The sequence below is a fragment of the Bufo bufo genome, chromosome 2 (assembly GCF_905171765.1).
Source record: "Bufo bufo chromosome 2, aBufBuf1.1, whole genome shotgun sequence".
NCBI lineage: Eukaryota > Metazoa > Chordata > Amphibia > Anura > Bufonidae > Bufo > Bufo bufo.
The window spans coordinates 271622672-271633560 of record NC_053390.1 but is presented as its reverse complement, the minus strand read 5'-3'; the positions used below and the strand labels follow the sequence as shown (position 1 = coordinate 271633560).

The 10889-nt window shown below is 43.6% G+C and overlaps 1 protein-coding gene across 1 annotated transcript; it reads right to left on the bottom strand.

Annotated features, from left to right (window-relative positions):
- Positions 1-425: 425 nt before the first annotated feature.
- On the bottom strand, positions 426-8958 carry LOC120990778 (olfactory receptor 6M1-like). Its single transcript, XM_040419681.1, has 2 exons — positions 8769-8958; positions 426-994 (listed from the first exon to the last, which is right to left on the bottom strand). The coding sequence occupies exons 1-2, from the start codon at positions 8956-8958 to the stop codon at positions 426-428; spliced, it is 759 nt and encodes a 252-aa protein (XP_040275615.1).
- Positions 8959-10889: the final 1931 nt, after the last annotated feature.

Here is a 10889-nt window from a genome sequence, read left to right as displayed (position 1 = left end):
TAACTTAAAATCCCAATAAAATACATGTAAATTTGTGGGTGTAAAATGAAAAAAATATGAAAAAGTTCAAGGGGTATGAATACTTTTTCAAGGCACTATAGATCTATAAAGGGAGAGGGAAAGTAACAAATTTTAGGAAAATTTGCAGAAAAGCGTTGTAAAACGTATCATCATTCCATCCACTAAATACACGGATTTTCCATCCGTGTGGAATCAGTATTGTCTGTGACTGAATTCCTTTATTTGTTTATTCCATCTACACGGCATCAGTCATCGCCGAGTCTAGCACAAAAAGCAGAGAAAAATAATGCACAATTCAATGGCCCTTGAAGAAAATTGACATGTGAGTTGGTCCATTAACTTTAATGTTTTGTAGCGTGTGCCGTCCATTCTGCACGGAGAGAGCATACGGATGTGAAAATCACTTATCCAGCTTTACACATTAAATTATGCTTTATAGCGTTTTTCATGTCTCTGTTCCTAAAAGAATATATAAGAGGATTGAACATGGGCGTAACCATTGTATAGCAGCCGGACACAACTTTGTTATAATCTGATGAATTATTATAATTTGGTCTCCCATACATGACTATCAAACTGCCAAAGAAAATTCCCACAACTGTGAGATGAGAAGCACAAGTAGAAAAAGCCTTCTTTTTCCCTTTTGTAGTTGGAATTGCGATAACACTTCTGATTATCATAGAATAAGATAAGATGATCATAGTTAAAGAGCTCATGATCATACTAGCAGCAACAACAAAATTGATTCGTTCTACCAGTTGTGTGCTTGTGCAGGAAAGCTTTAACAGTGGTGGAGCATCACAGAAAAAATGGTTGACTGTATTGGCGCCACAGAAATGCATTTGACAAAGAAACACCAGGGGTGGTAGGTTGGCTATAAGAGACAAAACCCATATTCCTCCTATTAAGGAAATACATGCTATATTATTCATGATATTTAGGTAATGTAAAGGATTGCAAATTGCAACATAACTAGAGTTGAGCGAACACCTGGATGTTCGGGTTCGAGAAGTTCGGCCGAACTTCCCGTAAATGTTCGGGTTCGGGATCCGAACCGAACTTCGTCCCGAACCCGAACCCGAACCCCATTGAAGTCAATGGGGACCCGAACTTTTGGGCACTAAAAAGGCTGTAAAACAGCCCAGGAAAGAGCTAGAGGGCTGCAAAAGGCAGCAACATGTAGGTAAATCCTCTGCAAACAAATGTGGATAGGGAAATGAATTAAAATAAAAATGTAAAAAATAAAAATGAACTAATATCAATTGGACAGAGGTCCCATAGCAGAGAATCTGGCTTCACATCAGCAGAGAATCAGTCTCTTCATGCCATAGCAAAGAATCTGGCTTCATGTCAGCACAGAATCAGTCTCTTCATGCCATATAAATCACAGAAAAAATGAACCAAACGGATATGCCACTAACTATACTGGCTAGTCATAAATGCAGATATTAAAAGCTGAGACTTTCGCCAATATATTCCTGTCAGGAAAATATCGGAGCCCATCATTGCACCACGTCACGGTCACTCAGCATGGCTGCGGTCCACATGCGGTGGGGCTGCTCCCCCAATGTAAAACACGCTACAGTGTTAGGGGTTGAGCCGCTCCTCCAGTATTGCCACGATATTTCTGTGATTTTGTCTTGTTTTATATGTAGTGTATGTGCCGTTACCTGGCATTCAAACACTCTTTTGCACCTGGTGACCTCCATCACAGGGTCTGATATGGGCGTGGCTTGCAGTCTGGCTTTGTTCACATTGCACTAGTTGTCCTGCTAGGCGTTTGTGTGGAAGCCTGGCTGCGAGCTGGATTACATCGCCTTCAGACCGTGTTCACACCATAGGTAGCGTAGTGGTAGGACCCTTTGCCATGCTGAGTGACCGTGACGTGGTGCAATGATGGGCTCCGATATTTTCCTGACAGGAATATATTGGCGAAAGTCTCAGCTTTTAATATCTGCATTTATGACTAGCCAGTATAGTCAGTGGCATATCCGTTTGGTGCATTTTTTCTGTGATTTATATGATTGTATTTACATCCGCACAATGCTCCGTTTTGTGTAGGATGCTCTTGTGGTGCATGTGGACCGCTCCGACATCCTCCACCGTATGCATTTTTTGCTGGGGATAGTCGTTTGCTGCGGTCCACATGCGGTGGGGCTGCTCCCCCAATGTAAAACACGCTACAGTGTTAGGGGTTGAGCCGCTCCTCCAGTATTGCCACTATATTTCTGTGTTTTTGTCTTGTTCTATATGTAGTGTATGTGCCGTTACCTGGCATTCAAACACTCTTTTGCACCTGGTGACCTCCATCACAGGGTCTGATATGGGCGTGGCTTGCAGTCTGGCTTTGTTCACATTGCACTAGTTGTCCTGCTAGGCGTTTGTGCGGAAGCCTGGCTGCGAGCTGGATTACATCGCCTTCAGACCGTGTTCACACCATAGGTAGCGTAGTGGTAGGACCCTTTGCCATGCTGAGTGACCGTGACGTGGTGCAATGATGGGCTCCGATATTTTCCTGACAGGAATATATTTGCGAAAGTCTCAGCTTTTAATATCTGCATTTATGACTAGCCAGTATAGTCAGTGGCATATCCGTTTGGTGCATTTTTTCTGTGATTTATATGATTGTATTTACATCCGCACAATGCTCCGTTTTGTGTAGGATGCTCTTGTGGTGCATGTGGACCGCGCCGACATCCTCCACCGTATGCATTTTTTGCTGGGGATAGTCGTTTGCTGCGGTCCACATGCGGTGGGGCTGCTCCCCCAATGTAAAACACGCTACAGTGTTAGGGGTTGAGCCGCTCCTCCAGTATTGCCACTATATTTCTGTGTTTTTGTCTTGTTCTATATGTAGTGTATGTGCCGTTACCTGGCATTCAAACACTCTTTTGCACCTGGTGACCTCCATCACAGGGTCTGATATGGGCGTGGCTTGCAGTCTGGCTTTGTTCACATTGCACTAGTTGTCCTGCTAGGCGTTTGTGTGGAAGCCTGGCTGCGAGCTGGATTACATCGCCTTCAGACCGTGTTCACACCATAGGTAGCGTAGTGGTAGGACCCTTTGCCATGCTGAGTGACCGTGACGTGGTGCAATGATGGGCTCCGATATTTTCCTGACAGGAATATATTTGCGAAAGTCTCAGCTTTTAATATCTGCATTTATGACTAGCCAGTATAGTCAGTGGCATATCCGTTTGGTGCATTTTTTCTGTGATTTATATGATTGTATTTACATCCGCACAATGCTCCGTTTTGTGTAGGATGCTCTTGTGGTGCATGTGGACCGCGCCGACATCCTCCACCGTATGCATTTTTTGCTGGGGATAGTCGTTTGCTGCGGTCCACATGCGGTGGGGCTGCTCCCCCAATGTAAAACACGCTACAGTGTTAGGGGTTGAGCCGCTCCTCCAGTATTGCCACTATATTTCTGTGTTTTTGTCTTGTTCTATATGTAGTGTATGTGCCGTTACCTGGCATTCAAACACTCTTTTGCACCTGGTGACCTCCATCACAGGGTCTGATATGGGCGTGGCTTGCAGTCTGGCTTTGTTCACATTGCACTAGTTGTCCTGCTAGGCGTTTGTGTGGAAGCCTGGCTGCGAGCTGGATTACATCACCTTCAGACCGTGTTCACACCATAGGTAGCGTAGTGGTAGGACCCTTTGCCATGCTGAGTGACCGTGACGTGGTGCAATGATGGGCTCCGATATTTTCCTGACAGGAATATATTGGCGAAAGTCTCAGCTTTTAATATCTGCATTTATGACTAGCCAGTATAGTCAGTGGCATATCCGTTTGGTGCATTTTTTCTGTGATTTATATGATTGTATTTACATCCGCACAATGCTCCGTTTTGTGTAGGATGCTCTTGTGGTGCATGTGGACCGCGCCGACATCCTCCACCGTATGCATTTTTTGCTGGGGATAGTCGTTTGCTGCGGTCCACATGCGGTGGGGCTGCTCCCCCAATGTAAAACACGCTACAGTGTTAGGGGTTGAGCCGCTCCTCCAGTATTGCCACTATATTTCTGTGTTTTTGTCTTCATGCCATAGCAGAGAATCTGGCTTCATGTCAGCACAGAATCAGTCTTCATGTCATAGCAGAGAATCAGGCTTCACGTCACCCACCACTGGAACAGGCCACTGTCACACATTTAGGCCCCGGCACCCAGACAGAGGAGAGAGGTCCTGTAACAGAGAATCTGGCCTTATGTCAGCACAGAATCTGTCTTCATGTCATAGCAGAGAATCAGGCATCACGTCACCCACCACTGGAACAGGCCACTGTCACACATTTAGGCCCAGGCACCCAGGCAGAGGAGAGAGGTCCCGTAACAGAGAATCTGGCCTTATGTCAGCGCAGAATCAGTCTTCATGTCATAGCAGAGAATCAGGCTTCACGTCACCCACCACTGGAACAGGCCACTGTCACACATTTAGGCCCAGGCACCCAGGCAGAGGAGAGAGGTCCCGTAACAGAGAAACTGGCCTTATGTCAGCGCAGAATCAGTCTTCATGTCATAGCAGAGAATCAGGCTTCACGTCACCCACCACTGGAACAGGCCACTGTCACACATTTAGGCCCAGGCACCCAGGCAGAGGAGAGAGGTCCCGTAACAGAGAATCTGGCCTTATGTCAGCGCAGAATCAGTCTTCATGTCATAGCAGAGAATCTGGCTTCATGTCAGCACAGAATCAGTCTTCATGTCATAGCAGAGAATCAGGCTTCACGTCACCCACCACTGGAACAGGCCACTGTCACACATTTAGGCCCCGGCACCCAGACAGAGGAGAGAGGTCCTGTAACAGAGAATCTGGCCTTATGTCAGCGCAGAATCAGTCTTCATGTCATAGCAGAGAATCAGGCTTCACGTCACCCACCACTGGAACAGGCCACTGTCACACATTTAGGCCCAGGCACCCAGGCAGAGGAGAGAGGTCCCGTAACAGAGAATCTGGCCTTATGTCAGCGCAGAATCAGTCTTCATGTCATAGCAGAGAATCAGGCTTCACGTCACCCACCACTTGAACAGGCCACTGTCACACATTTAGGCCCAGGCACCCAGGCAGAGGAGAGAGGTCCCGTAACAGAGAATCTGGCCTTATGTCAGCGCAGAATCAGTCTTCATGTCATAGCAGAGAATCAGGCTTCACGTCACCCACCACTGGAACAGGCCACTGTCACACATTTAGGCCCAGGCACCCAGGCAGAGGAGAGAGGTCCCGTAACAGAGAATCTGGCCTTATGTCAGAGCAGAATCAGTCTTCATGTCATAGCAGAGAATCAGGCTTCACGTCACCCACCACTGGAACAGGCCACTGTCACACATTTAGGCCCAGGCACCTAGGCAGAGGAGAGAGGTCCCGTAACAGAGAATCTGGCCTTATGTCAGCGCAGAATCAGTCTTCATGTCATAGCAGAGAATCAGGCTTCACGTCACCCACCACTGGAACAGGCCACTGTCACACATTTAGGCCCAGGCAGAGGAGAGAGGTCCCGTAACAGAGAATCTGGCCTTATGTCAGCACAGAATCTGTCTTCATGTCATAGCAGAGAATCAGGCATCACGTCACCCACCACTGGAACAGGCCACTGTCACATATTTAGGCCCAGGCACCAAGTCAGTGGTGTAGTACAGTCGATATGAACCACATGAAGTTTCACCAAATATCCAGTCTGCAGGTTTGCAATAGGGTCATACCAATATACAGGAGCTGCAGCAATGATCACTTGTTAAATATAGTTCCATATATTCATAAGCTGTTAGCAGAGAGTCAGGACATGCTAAATAAACCTCTTCAAATGTGCTATTAGATAACTGAGGAAAGTTTTAACAGACAGAGTCTTTACAGTGGACTCTTCCAGAAAGCCCCCTGTGTATTCTGCTACTTGGTTTGGTCTCCTCAGTGCAGACATTTACTGTGAAGGAGGTAGGATCTCTGTCTAAGTTCTCTAAAGCTAAAGTTCATTTATCTATTGTAAAAAGTTATAATATATACCCATAATAGTTCTGTAGAATGTAAAGTGACTGTATGTTTTTTAGCAGCCTTTAAACCCTGCAGCACATGCTAGGCTGAGTAGATGATGTACAGTTAAAGAGACATGTGTTCTTCCTAAAATGGCTGCAAGACATGCTGTATTCCAGGTCACCCTGCTGCAATATCTTTGTAAATGATTTTCTCTTGTTCATTTTTCTGTATGCTTTGTTATATCCTGTAACATGTATGTGGGAATGTAATATAATGACTGCCTGTTATGATATAGGTGGGCTGGTGACCTGGCTGTATACCACATAGTGGCAGTGTTTCCCTGTTGTATTACAGGCTCCAGCGAAGTGCACTACACCTCAATAAAGCTTTAAACCACAGAAGACCTGAGTGTCTTCCCTTAGAGTCCACTTAGAGTTTATGCCTGGAGGAGCTGGTGACCGAGTGAGTGTGAAAGCTGGAGGTGTCGCAGATGGTGCAAGGAAAAGAGGGTTACATTTGGTGCCGTGACTCGGATGTCATCATTCTGCTCAAAGTGACCAGTGAAGATACCTAAAGTCACCAGTGTGCGAGTTCTGAGGTGATTGTGCCACGGCGGAGCTGCTAGGCGGCAGATTGACCTTATTAGCGGTTTATATCCTCTCAGGAATAGAAGATGAGTGGACGAGCCAGAGCCCGCGGAAGAGCAAGTGCCAGGGGGCAGCCCAGCCAAGGACAGCCTGGACAGGAGCAAGAGGCTCAAGAACCTAGACGCATTGAAAGACCCCAGCAGCCACCAGCCGAGCCTTTGCTTGTGGGAAGAGGGCGCCAGAGAGGCCCGCCAGTAGTGGAGAGACCTCCGACTGATGTTCTGCAGCTTTCAGCTGGATTTCAGGACATATCCCTCGGAGAACGGGGTGGCCGCAGGCGTGACTTCCATGACCTTGGAGTGAACACCCGGCAGACCATTGAATAGAAATGTGAGACCTGTTTTTTTTTTTTTGCACTGTGTGACAGGTTAAGGTTTAATCACAGAATCAGACTTCTATCTGCACGGTAGCGTGTGTCTTAGGTTTTTCTGAATGACACTATCAGTACCTTCAATGTAAGATATCCTTTTTGGGATAGATTTCAAGTAGGCCTCAAATACCAGAAACTAGTTATTTTGAGAATGGGAAATTTGGGAATGCTTTTTCAACCCAGAACAAAAAGTGTGCTTTTACGGTCACTACAAATAACTTGACCAGCTAAAACTGTGCAGATTTGGTTGAATAGAGATGTGAGACCTGTTTTTTTTTTGCGCTGTGTGACAGTTATAGGTTTAATCACAGAATGACACTTCTATTAGCACGCTAGCGTGTGTCTTAGGTTTTTCTGAATGACACTATCAATACCTTCAATGTAAGATTTTCTTTTTGGGATAGATTTCAAGTAGGCCTCAAATACCACAAACTAGTTATTTTCAGAATGGCAAATTTGGGAATGCTTTTTCAACCCAGAACAAAAAGTCTGCTTTTACAGTCACTACAAATAACTTGACCAGCTAAAACTGTGCAGATTTGGTTGAATAGAAATGTCAGGTCTATTTTTTAGGCGCTGGGTGACAGGCTCAACTTGCCCCTGATGTAATATATGGCCAAAAAATAACCACACTGTTGATGGTTAAATGCACTTGGGTGACACAGGCTCAGCCTGCACCAGATGTAGTATATGGCCAAAAAATAATCAGACTGTTGATGGTTAAATGCACTTGGGTGACACAGGCTCAGCCTGCACCAGATGTAGTATATGGCCAAAAAATAATCAGACTGTTGATGGTTAAATGCACTTGGGTGACACAGGCTCAGCCTGCACCAGATGTAGTATATGGCCAAAAAATAATCAGACTGTTGATGGTTAAATGCACTTGGGTGACACAGGCTCAGCCTGCACCAGATGTAGTATATGGCCAAAAAATAATCAGACTGTTGATGGTTAAATGCACTTGGGTGACACAGGCTCAGCCTACAGCTGATGTAGGATATAGCACAAAATAACCACACTATCGATGGTTAAATACACTTGGGTGACACAGGCTCAGCCTGCAGCTGATGTAGTATATGGCCAAAAAATAATCAGACTGTTGATGGTTAAATGCACTTGGGTGACACAGGCTCAGCCTGCAGCTGATGTAGTATATGGCCAAAAAATAACCAGACTGTTGATGGTTAAATGCACTTCGGTGACAAAGGCTCAGCCTGCAGCTGATGTAGGATATAGCACAAAATAACCACACTATCGATGGTTAAATACACTTGGTGATAGCTCGTGCTGGCGCACCACAAGTCACAAAATGGCCGCCGATCACCCCAGAAAAAAAGTGATCTAAAAACGCTCTGGGCAGCCTCAAAAAAGTGAGCAAGTCAATAATAGCACTTCAATGATCCACAGCTGCAGATCGATCACAGAATGAAGTCTTTTGGAGGAGTTAATCTGCCTAATCTCGCCCTAACGTCGCAGCTGCAACCTCTCCCTACACTGATCATAGCAGAGTCACGTGCGGCGCTACGTGACTCCAGCTTAAATAGAGGCTGGGTCACATGGTGCGCTGGCCAATCACAGCCATGCCAATAGTAGGCATGGCTGTGATGGCCTCTTGGGCCAAGTAGTATGACGCTTGTTGATTGGCTGCTTTGCAGCCTTTCAAAAAGCGCCAAGAAAGCGCCGAACATCGAACCCGAACACGGACTTTTACGAAAAAACTATACAGTTCGGGTTCGCTCATCCCTAAACATAACGGTCAAATGCCATGATGGCTAAAGTAAGGCATTCTCCCGATCCAAAGCAGATATGAAGAAAGAACTGAGAAATGCATCCAGTGTAAGAGATTGTATAAATTTCAATGAGAAATGTTAAAAGCATTTGAGGGACAATGTTTGTTGTATAGAAAATATCAATCACAGAGATGTTTGCGAGAAAGAAATACATAGGCAAATGAAGACAACTGTCTTTCCGAACCATGAAAATGATAAGTACATTTCCAAATATTGTTGTTATGTACACAAATAATCCTATGATAAATGTAAAAGACTTTAATCTCTGCAAGCCTGGAAAGCCAAGTATTATAAACAAGGACACATATGTTTCATTGTTGCTTCCCATTAGTTAAATTCACTTTGGATCTAAAAGAGAATCAATTTTTTTAAATGTAGTAAAGTACTTTTAGTATTAAAGCTGAGCATAAAAGTTTATTGTAGAAGAAACTCTACATAAAGCATGGTATCATGATCACATGTCCATCTCCACTGTACCTTTCATGTAAAGGAAATAGTTGCACAGTTTACATAAATATTTACTTAGCCTTTTCCTTTTACATCTACAATAAATCTAAAAATAAATCTAAAATCAAACCTTAATCTTAACTCTCCAACCTCTTCTGTATGATAAGAAAAAACGCAACATTTTAATACCTCATAAAGCTTAATTCCTAACATCTAATGTTTCAATACATCCCAAAATGTTCTAATTTTGCATTTTATATACTTTATAAACTTTGGCTTACTTTTGATGTTTTATTTGCATTCTGTCCCACTGCACTACAGAAGCTTAATCAAGCTGTTAGAGGTGTGTTTAATGATATACTTGTTCACTGTCTAAAAAAACCTTTACTATATGGCGCTAAGCTATATACTATATAGTATAGACAGTTACTTATGATCAGCAGAGAAACGAGCATACCTATAAGGTATGCAATGTAGCATTGACATCTAAGACCTAGATGCTTAAGGCAGAACAAAAAATTTTCTCTGCCACATAAAAAGACTAATGAATCATTTACAATATATATAGTTATTACTGTGCAAGAGTTTAAGGCAGGTGTGGAAGAAATTATGCAAATTAAGAATGCTTTCAAACATAGAAATGTTAATAGTTTATTTACCAAAATGTAAAGTGAATGAACCAAGAGAAATCTAAATCAAATCAATACTTGGTGTGACCATCCGTTGCCTTCAAAACAGTGTCAATTTTCTATGTACAATTGAACACACTTTGGAAGGAACCCAGCAGGGAGGTTGTTCCAAACATCTTGGAGAACAAACCACAGACCTTCTATGGATGTAGGCTCGCTCAAATCATTAATTTGTCTCTTCACGTAATCCCAGACAAATTTGATGATGTTGAGATCACGAGTCTGTGGGGGCCATATCCTCACATACAGGATTTCTATACGCTGAAGGTATCTCTTAATGACATTGGCTGTATGTTTCAGGTTTTTTTCTCATATTCTTTTTAACCCCTTGATGACATGTGGTGTACATGTACAACGTATGTTGTCCATTTAAAAATGGCACCCAGAGTGGAGGAGGCACCGTAGCCCCTGGGTGCCTGCTGTGCTCCCAGGGCCTAAATGACTTCCATACACACTGAGATTATTGGGTGTTATAGGTTGGAGCCTGTGTGAGGCAAAGGTATAATCCTTTGGAGGCCTTCAGGTGGCAGTGCTCCATAGAAATATACTGAATTTCCCATTCCCTTTTTTTAGATCATAGCAGTGTATGGGGGAAGCAATCTAATGATTGCTTGTTTAGATCCTCTAGGGGGGCTTAAAAGAGGAAAAATAAAAAATAAAAAACTTCTAATTACTCGCTTTCCCCAGTATAAAAATAAAAATAAACTATAAAAAAAAGCATGCACCAATGTCAAAGTCATACACACTTCAAAATAGTATCAATAAAAATGACAGATCAACCATTAAAAAAAACAAATGTGGTGCCAATAAAAACGGTACCATGCCTGCAAAAAAAATAAAAAATAAGCAAAACACAGTTCAGTGAACAAAAACAGTGATATTCTCCTGTTACACCTTGTGAAAAAGAAAGTTTGGGCTTAAAACATCATTTTCTTGTAAAAAAAAAATG